Genomic DNA, 20655 nt, shown 5'->3' with positions numbered 1-20655 from the left:
GCAAGATATAAACTCACAATTGCGAGAAATAAACTCTCAATTCAAAAAATTTTCGTGCAATTGCGAGTTTATATTTCACAATTCTTTTTTTACTTCTTTTTTTAATCCTTTAGTAAGCTTCACATAAACAGGGAACCATTAACAGCAATACGGTATGTTGAAACAAGACTTCACATTGCACTCATTCCTGAATGTTATAAGTACAAGTCATACATGTTGTACTGAATACGTAAATAAAGACATGTAAACGTATGAACACATAAACGTGAGGAAAGAGAAAAATAAATCAAATTAAATAACTAAGTAAAATTAACTTGATAAGAATGCATACAAATTATACATGCATATACATGTCATATACCTATATATACACATACATAAAGAGAAACTATATGTACATATATAATTATACATATGTGCAATACTTATACTTACACATCCATATTATACGTACTTATACGTACACATTTTTATACGTACTTATTATACGTACTTATACGTATACATTCATACATCTATTGCCACGCATATTCACACACTCCTACCATGTGCTTACATACTTGCAACAAACTACATTATATTCTATATTCATGCAAATGTCCGTGTAAAAATATAAAATAAATGACTCTAAATAAGTAAAAGAATATATGAATGGAAAGAAAAACTGTAAATGAGACTTATATCGCAAAGGATAGTACTCGTTCCCTGTGACATTAACTTATACATGTAAATTTATAAACTCCAATTCTAAGGACTTTTTTGCTCAGAATTGCGAGTTTATGTCTCACAAATCTGACTTTATAAAACGTGATTGCGACTTTATATCACGCAATTGTGAGAAAAAAGTCGCAATTACCTTTTTTATTTTTTATTCTGTGGCGGAAACAAGCTTCCGTACAAAACAATGGCACTGACATATTTTAAGATATATCAGTGCAAGTTACTTTCAGTTAAAACAGCTGAAACATGCATTTTAGTCTGGGACTAGCTTAAGCCTCGTCTGTGAAACCGGGGGTAAGATTATTATCTCTTGATCAATATATTCTGTAGGTAGTGTCAGTGTTTTTACAGTATTTTTGTTTGTTTTTGTTTTTCAGGACTCTGATTCGCCCCGGCACTCCACTGCCTCCAACAGCTCTAACTTCAGCAGCCCGCCAAGCCCCGCCTCCCCACACAAGACAAAGTCCCTCTCACTGGAGAGCACAGACCGCACAGGGTGGGACACATGATGGACTCAACGGTGAACCAATCACAACAAACTCTGAGTCTGCCTGTAACAGTGCTCCGCCCCCCTCCCATACAGTCGCACCCAGGCACTACAGGCCCCTCCCACCTCATTTGCATAAACGATCACCACTGGGGAACATACAAAGGAAAAACCACACCAACATGTGAGCGTTTGTATGTGCGCGTGGATGCGGATGTTTGAGCGACGACCCCGCAAAGCTGATTGGATGAAAAAGTGGAGGCTACTAGTTCTGGATTTAATTGTTACTGGCGTTTGTACATAGACCGGGTTAGGGTGAACTTTTATTTATTTATCATTTAGCCATTTCAAGGTGGAAAATACTGTCACGTCCCTCACTCTGCTCTTCAGCTGTGGACCATACGGGAATGATGATTCCATTATAGAATCCCACTAATTTACCAGGAAAAAATTGCAACGATGTATATTTTTTATTTGCTTTTAAAAGTGATGTGTGCAGTGATTCGTTTGTTACTTCAGCTAATGGAATATCAGGCGACCTCATCTATTGCTTCCTGTCCTATATTTGTAGGAATTTGCAGAGGCTTTCTGACATGATGACATCTTGGGATCTGTTACCATCATCATCGCCAGTCTCCATGTAATCCGAACCTTCCGTGAAACAACATGACCTGTGAAAACACATCACAGTAATGTACATAGGTTAAAAGTATAGTATAATATATAATAAGGAAATATTGAAGAGATAAACTATGTGGAAAAAAATCTCACTGCTTTTATTTTTAAAGAATTATTTTAATATACTCACGCCAAGACCATTTAAAAAAACTTCAGTTGCGTCGGTTCTTTTAGATTTTTATTTTGTTTTATGAGACAATACTGCCTTGTGTATTTTTATTTCCTTGAATATCTTTGTGAGACACAAGCCAAGCTGTTTTACTACAAGTGTGCTTTAAAAAAACAAAACAAAAAACTGCATAATGTCCGCCGGCTTCACTTCTGCTTTATCAGATGGCAATACATGCATCGACCGAAACTGTACAAATATCATATTTCTGCGATCTGGAACTATTAGGTCCAAATTGTTGAACTTGTCCATGTAATTTGAGGTTTGCAGACAGACAAAAGCCACTTCGTTTTGTTTCTGGATGGTTTCATGGTTACAGTATGGGAAATAGTTAACACACTTTGCTTCACACACATAGTTTGGGAACTTTCTACCCTGGAAAAACTTGTTTTCAGAAAATCTTTTCATGGGTATTAACAGTAATTATATCCCGTTAAGTGTTAAAACATTCACCGCTGCTATTAAATGTAAGGTTAGACTTTACCATTAAACTATATTACAATAATCTGCTCCCACAAAACCAGTATGTATTTGTCATTATGTAGTTTTCAAATTGCTGCTATTGCAGTTCCAAGTACATTTATTCCATCCAAAGAAAAGAAAAAAAATAGAGAATAGTTTAAAACTCATAAATTGCATGTCTAATGAGCAACACAGGCTTCACTTTGTTCCTTATTCTGTTTGTAGTTGATTTAATTTGGTTGCACAAGTAAGCGAGTCTCCCGCCTCATGCAGGCTTCTGTTAGGTCCTCACGTCTTGATTTCTGCACCAGGTTCACATCTGTTCATTCCACAAATGGGGAAACTCACTGAATTGGATAATTTGTTAAAAGGTTTACAATAAATTGGCTTTCAGTTTTGCAGTATCATTCCAGTAGTAAGTAACAGCAAAGGAAAGCAGACGTTTGGATGGAAACCTGCATTTCCGTAACCTCTTACACATACGTTTATATGAGCTCAATCTCATCTCGGTGGTTTCTTTTTTTTTCTTAGGATATGCTTTTTAATAATTTGTACAGTTTTGCATGTCAAATGTCCATTCCATATGTTTCATGGTTGTATCGTTTCTCACTCACTTGAAAAAGGTGGATATCACTTCAAGCAATGAGGAGTCGTTTTGCACAGATGTATTTAAGGTGAAAGGTCAATCAAAGACTGGATAAACTGGCCACTATGCATATATGGAGACGTTACTATATTAACCTGACGCTGATGTATTCAATAAACGGAGGGAAATGACACACATGGATAAGAATGTGTTAAGACTGGTGATGTTTTATTTTGTACATATGCACATAAAACATGTTTATAAAAAAAAAGCTTTTCACAGTTTTCGGTAAATGACACGAAATTGACTCGACTAATTATCAGTGCTAGAACTCAACAGAGAAGAGCTTGGTTGTAAAGTATATGCCAATTTCCAATCGAAAAAATCCTACAATATCTATTCTAAAACGACTGACGTAAAATGTTTTTTTTACTCTTTTTCTTTTCTTTTAAATTCAGCTCTTCACACTTAAAGGGATATTTCACACAAAAATGAAAATGTTGTCAGTTTCCTCAGCTAAGGGAAACATGAGAAGTAATTACCCCCCATTTTTGGGTGACCTGTCCTTTGAAATTTGACCCAAATGTGCAGGATTTCAGTATCCATCACTAGTTCTGTTCTACAAAAAGGTCAAAAGTGCAACAAACAATGGGAAGAAACATTCAAAACTGCATCTGTAGTGAAACAAATCAGAACGCTCAAATCATGGGAGTATAAAACAGCAAGCGCCTCAACACATCACAGGATGATGATGTATCAAAAGCCCTTACGTGTGACCCTGTTTATGTAGGAACCGAGAGGTTCCACACAGATTTAACTTGAGAAAGCTAACAGAACATACACACACTACCGTTCAGTTTGGTCAGTAAGATTTTCTAATGATTTTGAAAGAAGTATCTAATTCTCACCAAGACTGCTTTTATTTGATCAAAAATACTGTAAATAGAAATATTGAGATTAGATTTTAAAATGTAATTTATTCTTCAGATGGCAAAGCTGAATTTTTCAATGTCACATGAACCTTCAGAAATCATTCTAATATGCTGATTTGGTTCTCAAGAAACCTTTTCCTTTTCAGGATTCTTTATTTGAAATAGTAAAGACATTTATAATGTTACAAAAGATTTCTGTCTCTTTTGATCAATTTAATGCATCTGTGCTGAATAAAAGCTTTAATTTCTTTAAGAATAAAAAAAAAAAACGTACTGACCGCAAACTTTTTAACGGTAGCGTATGCCATTTTTGCACAGTTTTGCACAATTTCAAGTGTTTGGCATCCTGATCAACTGATCTTATTTAATAGTCCATTTCGTTCCATGTAGCTCAACTAGCAGCGCAAGGCGCTAACAACGGCAAGATTGTGGGTTCAATTCCCAGGGAACGCACAAAGTTGCACTTTGTAGTTTGAATGCTCTCATATTTGTGTGATCCATCGTGAGGAGTTTTCACCAGAGGAGTCCATGTTCTCTTTACTCATTTGGTCTCTATCTGCACGTTAAAGTTCAGGCCTTGGTCGCGTCCTCCTCTACGACGCGGTGAATGCCGTTGCCAGGGCTGCTTTGGATGGCCTGCGCAGTGATGCTGAGGTCCCGCACGCTGCTGTGCCGTGATTGGCTCTCCAGGCGCTGCAGGCTTCCGTGCCGTGATTGGCTGTCGAGGCGGTTGGCGGCGCAGTGCTGGAGCGGATCATTAAGGCGCAGGGTGCTTCCTTGAGGGACACGTTCCTCCACACCACGATAACTGCAAGCTGTGTACCTGAATACGGGAAACAGAATGAGATTCAGTGATGCTTAGATCTTTGATCTGGAAGGCAGCTGTAGGTTTCGTCCAGCTGTGCCCAATGGGGGCTCTATTATCCTGGGACATTTGCTGAATTTAGTAGGTTTAGTACAAGTTGATAATTCATTCCACCTATTTTGAATGATTCATCCATGATTTTTTTTAAATAAGTCTCAGTCTACACTAAAAACAGTAATATTGTGAAATATTATTACAATTTAAAATGGCTATCTTCTATTTTAATATATTTTAAAATGTATTTTATTCCTCTGATGGCAAAGCTGAATTTTCAGCATCATTACTCCAGGCTTCAGTGTCACATGATCCTTCAGAAATCATTATGATATGCTGATTTGCTGCTCAAGAAACATTTATTATTAATATCAATGTGAAAAACAGTTAAACATTAATAATAATATTAACTATTATTAGCAAAAATAATTGAAAAGCAAATCAGCATATCATAATGATTTCTGAAGGATCATGTGACACTGAAGCCTGGAGTAATGATGCTGAAAATTCAGCTTTGCCATCAGAGGAATAAAATGCATTTTAAAATATATTAAAATAGAAGATAGCCATTTTAAATTGTAATAATATTTCACAATATTACTGTTTTTGGTGTATCTTATCTTTGATCAAATAAATGCAGCTTTGGTGAGCATAAGAGATTTCTTTCAAAAACTAAAAAAAACAAACATAATTATTTAAAACTTTTGACCAGTAGTGTTTCATTTAAAGAAAAAAAGAAGATCTTGTAATGTTTAATCAAAATATCATAACTCGATCTTCAGATGAAAAGGGTGATGTATGCCGGAGTCCTCCAATCATTAAGCATTCATTTTTGAGTGCAGCGCCCCCATCCCAAAATACAATCAACAACTGATGCCTCAACCAACTCTCCGCCCTGAATTTTTTCCCCCCCGATAATCCATTACACTCAGATGTACATTATAATGCAGAAGAAAAGGTCTGTCGCTACCTTTGTTTCATTGTGACTTTAATATTGGATATCTAGCCTAGTACAATGCATCACCATTGTGCTCATTATTTATGTATTTGTGTTTCTATGCATTACTCGTTTCTTGCAAGTCTTTTTATTAAACAGTGACTAATTGGCATTCCACAGATTCACAAAAACCAAAGCAAAATGTGATAAAAAGTCCTCAGATTAGTCATGATGATTTGAGTGTGAATGCGTCACCTTCCGTCTCGCGAGCGGTGCAGGCTGCCGTGGAAGCTGCTGGCGCGGCTGGTGCTGGCGCTGGGCGGCTCGTCCAGCATGGCCAGGTGTGTGGACGAGGCGTGAGTGGAGGTGCCCTGCGTGGACGTGCCTCTAGACTTCCTCACCACTGGAGTGTTGGCGTCCCGGAGGAGGAGCTGGGTGAAGTCAGGCTCCTGCAGCACCTGTCTGCTCTCGTGCACTGCTCTGCTGGGGGGGGGGGGGGGGGGGGGCAAAGAGGGGAGCGAGTGACAGAGGAGTGAAGGAAGAGAGAGGGGGAAGGCGGAGGGGAAATGAATGAGGGAGGGGGGAGTGGGACAAGGGGAGGGAGAGGAGGTTAATGCCCTGATATTAGGGATAGGGGTGTGTAGAGAACAAGCCTTAACACTAACCCCTATGAGACAGTACACACTTACTGAACTATTTCCTCTAGCTACTTCCTGTCCTTCATCAAATATCCATATTGCATACACAAATGGAAGAAATGTATCAAAATGTATACTGACTGAATTACTTTCTGTGGCTGTTATCTGTCTTTCATTGACTTTACATTGAAGCATATGACAGATGCACAATATATCTGTACCATTTCTGTTATTGGATGATACTAGAGATTTTTGTATCTTTTGTAGAGATTTTATTTAGATTATCTTTAGCAAATCATTTTTTCAATTCAGTTTTCATACTGTACAATATAATGTTATGATTCCTACATTTATATAATATAATAATATGTACTGCCGTTCAAAAGTCTTATACCAAGGCTGCATTTATTTGATCAAAAATACAGTAAAAACATTAATATTGTGAAATATTGTTACAATTTAAAATATAGTAATTTTAAATTACAATAAATAATGTAATTGTATATTATAATTTTTCTATTTGAATATGTAATTAAAATGTAAATGTGTAAATAATGCATCATAACAGCATCATTACTCCAGCCTTCAGTGTCACATGATCCTTCCGAAATTATTCTAATATGCTGATTTGCTGCTCAAGAAACATTTCTTATTATTCTCAATCTTGTATACAGTTGTACTGCTTAATATTTTTGTGGGAACCATAACATGTTTTGTTCAGGATCCTTTGATGAATAGAAAGTAAAAAAAAAAACAGCATTTATTTGAAATAGAAATCTTTTTTTAACATTATGAAATGTCTTACTGTCACTTTTGATCAATTTGATGCATCCTTGCTGAAAAGTAGTTTCTTCCAAAAGAAAAAAATCTTTCTGACCAAACATTTGAACGGTAGTGTATTTAGACTAAATAAAAAAATCCATAAAGAAAAGTCAGCTTCACTTTTAAAATGATTTTTTTAGGCCATTATCAGTTTGTGTTTCTTGGAAATCAAACCTATGACCTTTAGGTCACACAAAATATGTGCATTACACTGTAGTAGGCCTAAACAATAATGTTAGAAATCTGCCAAGCATTTCATGGGACTCACTCTTTTTTGCGATTCCCGTTGAAGAAACTGGCCCACTCGAAGCAGGTCTTTTTACTGCCGACCCAAAACACTGACGGGATGCCCACCACCAGCATCATCAGGTACTTGATGAGGAACAAGGCGATATCTGGCCTGCTTGTCTGTTCCACCTGTGAAGATTCACATATTTGCTTAGTATGCAACATAAGAACAGGAGAAACTTGATTTGTAATCGGAACGTTCTTCCCTTGCGGATCTCGGTGTTTGCTCATAACCTCATGCAGTGTGTGCGTGAGTGTATTTCTGGATGTCAGTTTAGCCCTGGGTTGTGTGTGTGCGATTGTGTGGATGGGAAGTGCTTTATCTCAGCTCACTGCACAATTGCCAAAGGCATAAACACAACTACAGCCAACACAAATGTCTATCCTCCTCTTTATCTAATACACACATAATCTCTCTCTTTGTGCTTTGGATGGAGCATTTTTTCTGCTCTGCTTTATATTCATATAAATTACTGTTACATATTTTATTTATATCTCATTTAATGTAATAGGAAAACATTATTCATTTCCAAATTGACTTCATTGCATAACAAATATCAAATCAAGTGGCACAAATTATTCTAGATCTAGACATTTCACTATTTAGACTAAATGCAACAATACCTTTGTCTTTATTTTGAACAATATGTTTTATAGTTTAATCAAATGAAACCTAACAAATGTCGTTTGCTTATATAGCGGCTTGTGCTTTCTTTCTTTAAAATATCCCATCTGGTTTGGTATTTTGTTATATAATGCAATATAATTCTAAGATTTATACATTTTTAGTGTGTCCAAATACTTTGTGTGGCCACTGTAATGTATGATGACATCACTTACTGCAGTGTAACTAGAGATCTGCTATTTATAGCAATACACTTCATAGCTCTTCATGAAGCACTGTTACAGATATAACATGACACATGACTGTCCTTTTCTCTTTCTCGCTCATTAACAATCCCACAATCGCACACTGCCTCAGGCATGCACACACACACACACACACACACACACACACACACACACACACACACACACACACACACACACACACACACACACACACACACACACACACACACACACACACACACACACACACACACACACACACACACACACACACACACACACACACACACACACACAGATAAATAATATCATTACTTTGATTTTCATTGAGGTGAAGCTGAAACTTCCAATGACAGTCTTTAGGTTTTCAGTTCTGCTTCAGTTGGTTTGCATCATGTTAGACATGAGATATATTCAGTGCAGCTGCGGCTGTGTGATCAACTGAGATATACAGCTGTAAATGTGACTGATGAACCCAGTGTCAAAAGCTATTATGAGGGCATTTTTTTCTAGACATATCAGAAAAGACTGTGTCATCTTTGTGTTACATACTTCCATTCAATTTAAATTTACACATGGAAATTTTATCTCTTGATGGGAGATTCATTTAGGGCCAGAAATGTTTAAACAACTGTTAAAGTGACCATTTAGGTCACAAAAGTCAATATTTTAATATAGAGTGAAGACACAGTTGGCAGGAGCCTGTCGAGGCCTTCAAATATTCACAACAAGCACAGTAGTACAAATTCACTTGAGTCCAATGGAAGCATATTTTTAATACGTTTGTTTTTTCCTAGTGATTCTGTACAAAGTTCACATAAAAATAATTATCTACAAATTAAATGCATATTCAACCCTTTAAGACTTTTAACTAATTCATTTGCTTTTAACTATGAATATACAGAACAGTACAGTTAAAAAGTCTGGGGTCAGTACAATATTTGTTTTTAAAGAAATTCATCGTTTTTTCAGCAAGGATGAATTCAATTGATCAAAATTGACAGTAAAGGCCTTTACTTTGTAACAAAAAACTTATATTTCAAATAAATCCTGTTCTTTTGAACTTTTTATTTATCAATGAATCCTGAAAAAAAGTCTTACAGTTGCCACAAAAAAATTGTTTTCAAGATTGATAATAATAATACATTTTTTGGAACACTAAATCAGCATATTAGAATGATTTCTGAAGGATCATGTGAGACTGAAGAAGACTGGAGTAATGGATGCTAAAAATTCAGCTTTATCATCACAGGAATAAATTACATTTTAAAATGTATTGAAATAGAAAACAGTTATTTTAAATTGTAATATTTCACAATATTACTGTTTTTACTGTATTTTTGTTTAAATAAATGCAGCCTTGAAGACGGTAATGCAAGTATTTCATAAACAAGTGATTGTTACCTGAAAGGGGCAGGGGATGTGGTACTCTCTGCAGCGCTCCTGTACCCAGGTGGTCTCCCACACGGATCTGTGGCTCTGCTCGTACAGATAGCATCCAATGACAGTCAGCAGTGGCACCAGATACAGGACAGAAAACACGGCGATCCGGATCATGAACTTCACCAGTTTGTCCTGGTTCTCCTTCTCTAGGGGGATTTCCATTCGGACCCTATTTAGCGCCGCGACCCCGGCTAACAGCAGCACCACACCTACGACCACATCCAGTGCGAGAGGCACCAAGAGGAACCAGCGCAAGGCCATGAGGTCGTAGAGCCCCACGAAACAAACACCGCTCATGCTGTCACCCTCGATTTTGTTCATGGCCATGAGGGTGATGGTGAGGGCTCCCGGGACGCCCCAGGCCACCGCGTGGAAAAGCAAAGCCTTCTTCTCGATGGCCTCACTTCCCCATTTGGGAACAGCCGCCAAGAACCAGGTGATGGTGAGAATGACCCACCAAACGCTTCCTGCCATGGTGAAGAAGTAGAGTGTCATGAAGAGCAGCGTGCAGGCCTTGTTGTGGGAGCCCTGGGTGACGGTGGAGGCGCGGAAACGCCCCGGGCTCGCTGAGTTGCACGACACGCGCTCCTCCAGCAGGAAGCCCAGAAAGAAGACCAGGGACACCATCATGTAACAGACCGCGTAGAAGATGATGGGCCGTTCGGGGTAGCGGAAGCGCCCGACATCAATGAGAAAGGTCAGGAAGGTGAAGAGAGTCGCCGACAGGCACACAATGGAAATGACGCCGATGAAATAGCGTGCGAAAATGAGCTCATCTTTGCGGAAGTACATGTTGGGGCAGGGAGGTGAGCAGTCGCGGACACCCATGAATGAGTAGCCCATGTCAGGCTCCATCTTCAGCTCTCGCGGGCACCAGAAGCCATAGTCCCGCTGAACCGGCGAGGGAGATTCCTCCGTGCCGTCACTGCGCGGGAGCAGGTCTATCGCTCTGGGGTAAGACTCGTCACATTCTGGAAACCTAAGGGACAAGAGTGTCATTTCAGAATATGATATCATATCATAAAGATGTCTTAATAAAAGTGATCCCGTACCTGCTACACTCCATCTCATCTGGCCAGCTGACCCCAAACATGTCCATGAGCTTGTAGCAATCGCTCTTGGCACGCTGGCACAGGTGCCGACATGGCAGGGTCACACGGCCGTACTCTGTGCACACGGGTGCGTAAAGGGCACACAGGAATGGCCGTATTTCGGTAGAGCACTCCAAGTTCACCATAGGATGAAAGGGCTGTATGGACAAGAAAAATATGGCATGTTAATAATAATAATAAATAATTGTAATTTTTTATTCTATTTTAAATGTTTATAAATAAATAAACAAAACTCTAACTTGGGGTTTCATGGTTTCATGACAAATGCTATTGCTTTTTATCCTGCGTGACCCATGTGCAATATGTTTAAATAGGGTGACCAAACAAATACATTTTAGACCATTTCAAATAAAAGCCAAGCACTGACAGTTTCAATACTGTTTGTCTTGATACATAGTCTTAACCGTAGTTGTAATGCTAAAAATAAACACTGAAGAAAATACATGCTGGTATTTTATTGGTCTCCATCTAATAACTGATAAAAACAAACCTAATTACTGTAACTGGAAATGGTAGTGACAAACCATTTCCAGTCATTTTGAAATCATTTGGAGAATGTTAACCACTCAACAGAGGCACAATATCCACCAGGCCATGTCTATGACCCACACCGAATTTTATAACAGTCACTTAGTCACCCTTATGTTAAATGAGAATAAAATTTGATCTGTAGTTCTAGCACAGTAACGTACTACCCTCATCTCTCTGAGGAGGCCTTTGTTTGGGGCGGGGAGACATGCTGTTTATTGCTGAGGCCCACTTACACCATGAGGCATTCTGGGAGTAGTACCAGCTTCGGGGCCGGACATAAATATGCAAATCCCACAGGGGAGAAGGAGAAAGACTCCACCCAGGACCAGACAGATAGACAATAATGCCTCCACCCCTGCAGAGTAAGGGCTTTTGTGATGGTAGGGTGGGGGTTCTGACACCCCTTGTGTTGAAAAAAAAAGGACCAAAACCTACAATCATTCACAGCCAACATGAACAGGCTTAACATTTACAGTGCTATACATTTGATTTTTTAAAGCTTTTTCTGCTGTCACTAATGGTAAGAAGAAATGAATAATTTAATACAAAAAACATATAAATAAACAAATTAAACAACAACAAATAAACCCAATGAATTACTATAAAAATAAGAATAATATTGCTATTAGGGGGTGGCTATTAAAAATCCTATAATAATAAACAATTATAATATACAGAAATATAACTTCTAGAGTTTGGTTGTTAAAAATGCTAATAATTTACCCACTTATTATTAAAATAAATTAACAAACAAACACCAATGAATTACTATAAAAAATATTGCTCCTAGGGGTTGGCTATTAAAATGCTATAATAAATTACATCATTTTAATATAAAAAATTTAATTTTAAAATACAACTATGGTTTGGCTGTAAATTTGTTTTAAATAAAATGATTTACATAATTATTCTTTAAATATTTTTGGCTATTAAAAATGCTATTTGTTACAAATTACACGCCATGATGACTTTCATTATCTTTATAAACCACCGATCTTTCACTTAATATGGAGAAAATCAAGTTTTCAGGCTGAATCCAATCTAATGCACTAACAACAGTGTTACCATTATTCACTATATTGCAAAAAAACATCCACCCTTTAAGTTATTGCAACAGTCCAGCACATTTATGATATACTTTTTGATGTATAATACATATTCATAATGAAAGCATTCAGTCACACAGCCAGCACACTAGTAGGCTACCACCCAAAATGTCTGTAAAAAGGGATTAGGATGGATATTATGCTTGCCCATTTTGACACAAAGCTTCTAAATCCAGCAATCATTTCCACGCACCTAATCCATATTTAACGCAGCATATACCATTGAGATGTGCCACTAACATGACACGAGAAAGAGCCCTGCGTAAAAAAGGCTTGTTTTCATCATGTAGCTTCCAAAAATGTGCTTTTGTGTATAAGGATCATTTGAATATTTTGTGAACAATAAGTAAAGCTATATAAAATGACATAAAACCTTAAAGTGATGGACTTTTATTACTAAGAAAATGTGAACTTCACGCTCCTTGATTTACCATTACTGGCATCTGCGGCTTTAATCGGGTACAAAAGGTTTTATGACATCATGTCTTACACCATTCTGAGCTCAATTGAGTGGACATACACTAGCTTTTAGGCAAGATAAAAATAAAGCAAGTGCTATTATTTGCTGATCTGGTGAAACACATTTTCTCATCACTGCTGTCACTTCACATTACATGCAATGGTATGATCTGATGAACTCAAATGTGTGCATCTTGCCCACTGTTGTCCTAAGGGCAAACATACACTTTCTACACATTAATGTCTATTCCAGTGCCTTTGTGTTTCTTAAGGGCCTTGCGGAAAGTTATTAAGGGATATTCAAAACATACAGAGACGGCAGGCATGTAAACACGCACAAAGCAGAAGAGGCACAATGATTGTTGTTTCTTGTTTGGGCAGAGACCATGTGATTCAAAGCATTATACATGATGGTTCATACAGATGACACACTATATAAGCTGTATGGGAGATGTGGAGGCATGCCATATAATCAGACATTTGAAACCATAATCCCCAGAAGCAACATGGTCAGGTCTTTTGTAAAATGGCTGGATCTGTGCGTTTTACATATTTGGAGCATCACTATTGTCGGAAACACAGATTAGCAAGTTGACTTTCAATGCAGCTGCCGCATGTTTGGAGCTGCTGTGTGTTTTCACGGTTTGCCTCTAATGAAGGACTCATTTATACCCTCAATTCAAATGCATTTCATTTATACCCTCCTCAATTCGATTCAAATAGCTTTCTCTATTTTTGAAAAGGACTTTTTAAGCCCTAAATTCTTTTAGCACTCCAAGACACACTTGTGTAACAATTAGGGATACAGCAATTTGTTATTATTTTTATGGTAAAAATGTGCAATATTAAAACATAAAACAATATATGTATGTATCACACTAACAATAAAATCAATCATTTTAAATTCTAAGCATGAATTAAGGCACTGCAATAATTTCATAAAAAACATTTTAAAAAAAGTAAAAGATTAAGTGGTGATGACAATGACAATAAAAAAAACTAAATCAGAAATATCATGACAGTCTTTTGAAATAGTCTTTCACTGACTTATTCTTAGATCGGAGTCAAAAAAAGAAAATGGAAAAACAAGAAGGCAAACAGAAGAAATCTAAAAGTCACCTAACCTGACCATTTAAATGTGTCCATTCACAAGTAAATACACTTGTTCCTCCCTCTACCCATAAATCCAGAGTGCATATGCCTTTCTCTGTGATCCTCCACTTGCTCATTGATAAGGAAGATTAGGTCTCGTCCTCATGGTGATATTTCAAGTTATATTCTTAATACCACTTTACCAATTCTATTTTAATTATATATACATTCTCATATTCCCTTCTGACTGGTTTTCCCTTTTCTACCGGTCACTATTTAAGGCAGTGAATTCAACAGCACTGCCATGGTAACCAGCGATGCATAAACGGCCGGTTTAAGGGAGGGGTGTAATGGAGAGAGGTCAGAGTGCGAGTGACGACCACCTCCTGAGAGAGAAAGCCTGCTCTTTTGTTGCAATACAATTGGGATCCGTTTCCCCAGCAACCGCAGTACCTTGCGTGGGGGGAGGGATGAAGAGAAGAGAGGAGGGAGTGGAGAGAAACATACAGAGAAAAGAGGAAAGGGGACAAAGACGAAGATATGGATGGGGAATAATGGTCAACCCTGCCATTCCAATAAAGATTGTCCTAATGCTTATGCATTAATACATGTGCATAAAGGATACAGGCTAACATATTTTCCTCATTTATAGAATGAACAATCATGTTGAACCCTTTACTATATGCAAAACAATATGATTGTACAAGCATGTTTTTGCTTCTGTCACCAGTCTTAGATATGACATCTCTGAAGAAAATGTGAGTGATGTTCAGATAACTTCAAACTTCAAAGTCATAGCACCTCATAAATATCTATAAAAAATAAAGAATTTCCAAGCAATGCATAGCTGATATCATTTGGGTTTGAGTTGCCAGATTGCATTACAACCGCAGGAAGCCCTTAATGATCACAACATGGTAAAAACAACACAAGGACAAGGTCAAGGTATCTTTGCATGTCTGTCAAATGGGGGAGGAAGTTTAAATTAACTAGATGTCAAACTACATCAATCACTCCACCTGAACTGCTGAATATGATTAGTTTTACCCAGCATTCTCTTTGCATGATCAGTTCAAATCCTTCCTGAACCTTCCTGTTATTACTGCACACAACAACAACAATCCCAGAAACCATCCCTTTAGGCTACTGTCCCACTTCACAAATGAGGTTACCCAGAGTTCAGAGCAAGATGTTGCCACTGTCCTACAGTGGTTTTGAATCGGAAAGCAAGGACGATTAATCTGCTCCTTATGAAGCCAGAAAGAAATAATTGGTTGGCAGCTGATGAAATGAAAGATTTCTGAAAGACTGGTTTCCTTCAACTCAAGATTAGTTAATTAGCTATTATCATCACCTTCTAGTCATTGATGCCCGTTGTTTGTAAAAAATAGTAAAAGCTACTGGTTATTCAGCAGACTTAAAGGGATAGTTCACCCAAAAATGACGAGGTCGAGGGAGGTGAGAGAACGGCGCGAGGCCGGTGGCGTGATTACTGATGAACGACACCTGTGAGACTCACTGGTCTCGTGCCGTTCTCTCACGTCCCTCGAGCTCGTCCTGCTCGCCACAAAGATATTTAGAAGAATGTCGGTAACCAAACAGTTGATGTGTCCCATTAACTACTTCCATAGTATTTTTTCCCATTCAACGGAAGTCAATAGGGTACATCAACTGTTTGGTTACCAACAATTTTCAAAATATCTTTTTTTTTGTGTTCAGCAGCTCAACTCATACAGGTTTGGAACAACTTCAGGTTGAGTAAATGATGACAACATTTTCATTTTTGGGTGATCTATCCCTTACATTCTCTTCATTGAAAATCACATGTCAATCTTACAATGGGTTTTCTTTTTCTGTTAATTTTACATCCTCAAAGTCACGCCAAAAACGCTCTGACCTATTAAGTTATTTTATGGTAATTTAAAGAACAAAATCCTTTCATTCTTGCAATCCAAACTAATAAAATATTTTCTTAAAGAATTATAAAATAACAATACGAAAAATATTAAAATATATTTAATATTTTTTAAATATTTAAAATATAAATAATATACACTACCGTTCAAAAGTTTGGGGTCGGTACGATTTTAAATACTTTTAAAAGTATTCTCTTCTGCTAACCATGGCTGCGCTTATTTGATTAAAAATACAACAAAAATCAGTTATAGTATTAAATATTATTCCAGTGTAAATCAGCTGTTTTCTGTGTGAATATATAGTAAAGTGTAATTTATTCCTGTGATCAAAGCTGAATTTTCAGCATCACCAGTGTCAGTGTCTTCAGTGTCAAATGATCCTTCACAAATCAGTATAATATGAGGATTTGATGCTCAAGAAACATTTATTATTATTATCAATATTGAAACAGTTGTTGGTCTGTCAGTTGTACAGTTTTTTTTTTTTTAGGATTCTTTGATGAATAGGAAGTTCAAAAGAACAGCATTTGTTTGAAATAGAATCTTTTGTAACATTATAAATGTCTTTACTGTCCTTGATAAATAAAAGTATTGATTTCTTTCCTCCAAAAAATAAAAATAAAATTCTCACTGACCCCAAACTTTTGAACGGTAGTGTATATATATATTTTTTTGTACATAGTGCTTGGAAAATATATTATGCACATTGTTACATGTGAATTGTGATTATCATTCAAATTCTTTTGAATATAATCCTTTGTGCAACAGTGGGTTTAAAAAGTATCATCGCTTTCTGTGTGTGTTTGCGCTGGCTACAGTGCAAAAGGTTATGTAACTCCACATTTCCACACAATGTACATGAGGACGAGCAGATGGGTTGCCTCAGCTCAACTCCATCCATTCATTTTTCCTTATCTTTCTTCTTCTTTTTAATTTTCTGTCCCATCCCTCGGTTATACTGAGGAAGGACCGGAGTGAATAAGTTAAAACCTTGTGACTGAGGACAGCAGGTTTTAGATAACATTTACAGCGTTGTGTGTGTCCAACAGATACTCTGGCCACTGTAACAAGCTAATGCAGCTGTTGTCAGTTTGGCTCAGCTGAACACTGCGGCCCGGTAAAGAGGATTAACCATCGGCTTGAATCAATCCAGGCGTTATGTCTGCAGATACAAAGATTATAGAGCAATCAAAATAAACAACACGTCCAAGCACCATTAACTGCCCATAACATCAACCACTGTGGCTTACACTAGCAAGCCGTTGTAAAGCAACCTTGTTATATAAATACTTATAAGATGCTTATTTTGCCACGGCCACATGCAAAAGAGGACTAGATTTTTTTTTCAAAAACAGCACGATACTTCAGAAAAAAAGACACAGAAAACAGCCCCGTAGGACAGATTAAAGATTAATTTCCCTTTAAACGTTTCTGTAATGTGATCTGAATTATCTGCAGGGCACAAGAAAGAACTGGGTCAAATCGAAAACGACAAATCTTTGACGCTGTTAGAACATACATTTTGAAGCAATGCACTTAAACATTCACAGTTATTCACAGATTCGTGGCAAAGGGTTTCCCTGCATATTTTCATGACTCAAAAAAGTTTTTAATTATTTCTCTGCTCTCACTATTTTCCTCACTATTCAGGAAAGATTTATATATGAATGCATACATGTATAAGCACAACCCACATCTATATGACTGCTGTTGAGGTCACGCAGTTATTAGAGCATGATGATTCGAACTAGTCCAACACTCTCAGAAAAAAAGGAACAAAAGCTGTCACTGGGGCGGTACCCTTTCAAAAGGTACAGTTATGTACCATTTAGGTACTAATATTAGGGGTTTTCTAGGAGTGTAGTTTAATGTAGTGCATTTTGATGACATTGTTTAAACAGTCAGCCTGTGTCATGTGGTTTACCTCCATGGCGAGAGCAGCGGTCTGCTGGTCATAGTGATTCAGAAGGTTGGGCATGAAGGTGGTATTGTAGGAGAGGCCCTGGCACATCCTTAATGTGATAGACTCACAGGTAAACATGCTATGGCTGCCAGGAGCTTCCAAATTGATGGCCATACATACAGTCAGCATGGAGTATAGAACCCAAAGGAGATCCATGGCATGTCCGTCTGCGCTTGGACTGGCAAAGGACGATTATATCAAGAAAATCTGAGCTCCGTCATTCCTTCGTTAATTATCTGTTGGTTGACACGAGACTGAAATCGCACGGATATGCTTCTCCATTTTGCTGTGACAGATGATCCATAATTTTTCAGTGCATGTCCATAATCCGGTGTGGGTATGACTGAGGTTGCATTTATCAGAGGTAAATTTTCATCTGTGTGAGAAAGAGCACCAAATGTCACATTTGAAATGAACAGGCTAACATGAATTATTCATGAATGCGGTGACAGTTTAGTCAAACATGAAAAATCTTCTGGAGATCTCTCAAGGCGTGGGAAATGGTTTCAAAGTGAACAATGCATGATCAAAAGCACTGCATATTATAGTGGCAGCAAATAAAAAATGCTTAACTAGGGGAAACTTTAATGTAAATATGTGTTCAGTGTAAATAAAATTAGAACATTATAACCTCAGGAACAATAGAACACACACAGTATTAACCTGTTCAGAACTGAATTATGTTACATGATTTATTTCAACTCTAAATGCAGCCATTAATAACAATTAATAATTAATAAAAAACAGTTTATGTAAAAATACAAATATTATTGTAATATTATACAATTAACTGTAATGTAATAACTTTAAAACTGTTAAACTATTGTTGATGTAGTTTTAGGATATATATTTTGTAGTTATAAAAGAAGGGCAGATAGTTGATTTCAAAAGAAAATTGTCAACACAAAAAGTGATGCTCACAGGAATAGACACTGCGTCTAAACGGTTCACACACACACACACACACACACACACACACACACACACACGCACACAATGCTGAATTATTTTAATGATGTTCTTGATGCTGGTTTGTCCCTGACACTAGTATACTAATTTAATTACAATTTAATTCAACGCATTTAACGCTCATTGCAAACACACACACACAAAAATTATTTATATAGCAGCTATAGGCTACCAGGAACCAGGATTTTACTATCACAAGTGTCCTGTGATAAAATGATTTTATGATTTTTCCCCCATTTTTTCTTGGGTTATAATGTTAAAAACCAAACATTTTTAACATTATTGCTGTCGCTTTTTCATCAAAAATGAAAATAAAGGGGACCAACAGATAACGTTAGCCCATTTCTTCATTAACCCTATCCATTGGGAGTCGTGTAGCAGCTTCGCTATAATAATGAAACTCCCTTCAAAATAGGTGCCTGGTGTAACTCTTAAGGTGTGTTATTCTTATTTTTACTAAAACATGTTCCTGCGCCCAATTAATTTTGATTATGATAAAAAGTCCTTCTTACCTCTCGAGATGAAACCATTCACGTGAGAGACCCCACTCCGCGTCTCTAACAATACGAGCCCTGTGTGTCTTTCTGCAGGTTTTTTTGCGGATTTGTACGGGCGCGCGCATTTGTCGATGACGCGCGACGAATATTGCTCTCACTCAATATAAAAGCATATTAGAACTTACGTCACTGGATTGAGCGTGAAAAAAACACAATCAGTAGGCAAAAAGAGAATGACTTGGGTAAGGGTTTATCCACGGATATCATCGTTGCATTGGCCTGGAGCTGTTGGGAGCGGGGAGCGTCTCCGCACTATAATGAAATGAAGTTGGCGCTGCTGATTTGTGGATGCCCGGAATGATGGGCGTGTGTTTGGTAGTGGGAAGTTCGACTCATTTTCGCAATTCGGTTCTTTCGAGCAGTTCATTTCGAGGAATCGGTTGAGAACGTGTCATTGATTCTTTTACGTCATTTTGTGATTACGTCATCGCGTGTTTGCTGCATGATATATTTACGTTCTAAACGGGTTGTTTTATCTACGTTTTTGGATGTATGATGTTGATTGTACGTTCATGTGTTTCAGATAGTTTGTTGCAGTCACGATTCTGCTAATAAAGCATCAATTAATTTCCAATCTACATTTTATCGGCATTTACATTAAACAATACTAAGTGTTAAATACTTAAGTGTATGTATATTTCAGTAAGTGCTAAAATCATCTCATAAACACATATTGTGTTGCTAAAGCTTTCATACAATCAAGTCGTAAACTATATATGCATTTTGTACACATGCAAGAATTAAACATTATGCATACAATACAAAAAAGTGAGAAACAATTATATAAAAAAGAAAATAAAAGGGTGCCAGCCAGGGAAGATAACAACATAAAGATCAGAATAAAGGTGCATTTGGGTATAGAATAGATATCAAATAAATGTTTTGTTAATCTCACAGATTTTTAAAGTATTGACAGCTTTCTTATTCAGTCTCTAATACTGTTTACATACAGCCTACTTCAGTGAACAAAATCATAAAATCGGGATTAGTAAACTTACACTATGAATATAAGATTTGGTCAAAAGTATAAATAAATACATTGACACCACAATATAACAGAAAAAGTACAACACCAAA

General features: G+C 37.1%; 2 protein-coding genes across 5 annotated transcripts in view; one reads left to right on the top strand and one right to left on the bottom strand.

The window, feature by feature from the left end:
* The window catches only part of cdc42bpab (CDC42 binding protein kinase alpha (DMPK-like) b), a 61897-nt gene extending 58588 nt beyond the window's left edge, over nt 1–3309 (top strand). For all 3 annotated transcript variants that reach the window (XM_056269548.1, XM_056269547.1, XM_056269546.1), the window contains one exon: nt 1098–3309. In XM_056269548.1, coding sequence (XP_056125523.1) covers nt 1098–1229 — 132 coding nt within the window. In that variant the 3' untranslated portion in view covers nt 1230–3309. The remainder of the gene's footprint in view (nt 1–1097) is intronic.
* A 923-nt stretch (nt 3310–4232) lies between these two features.
* On the bottom strand, nt 4233–19807 carry fzd3a (frizzled class receptor 3a). 2 transcript variants are annotated; one of them, XM_056269087.1, is made up of 7 exons: nt 19534–19807; nt 18014–18428; nt 10926–11122; nt 9835–10852; nt 7559–7707; nt 6086–6310; nt 4233–4857 (listed from the first exon to the last, which is right to left on the bottom strand). In XM_056269087.1, the coding sequence occupies exons 2-7, from the start codon at nt 18206–18208 to the stop codon at nt 4605–4607; spliced, it is 2037 nt and encodes a 678-aa protein (XP_056125062.1). In that variant the 5' UTR covers nt 18209–18428; nt 19534–19807; the 3' UTR covers nt 4233–4604. The 2 variants fall into 2 exon arrangements, with proteins under 2 accessions (XP_056125062.1, XP_056125061.1); XM_056269086.1 differs by having other exon boundaries at nt 6086–6313; nt 19534–19806.
* Between the last annotated feature and the right edge of the window lie 848 nt (nt 19808–20655).

The sequence above is a fragment of the Rhinichthys klamathensis genome, unplaced genomic scaffold, assembly GCF_029890125.1.
Source record: "Rhinichthys klamathensis goyatoka isolate OS25496 unplaced genomic scaffold, OSU_Roscu_1.1 h1tg000281l_1, whole genome shotgun sequence".
NCBI classification, from domain to species: Eukaryota; Metazoa; Chordata; class Actinopteri; order Cypriniformes; family Leuciscidae; genus Rhinichthys; species Rhinichthys klamathensis.
Note: the sequence above shows the minus strand (reverse complement) of the source record. Positions and strands in the feature narration are given on the sequence as shown.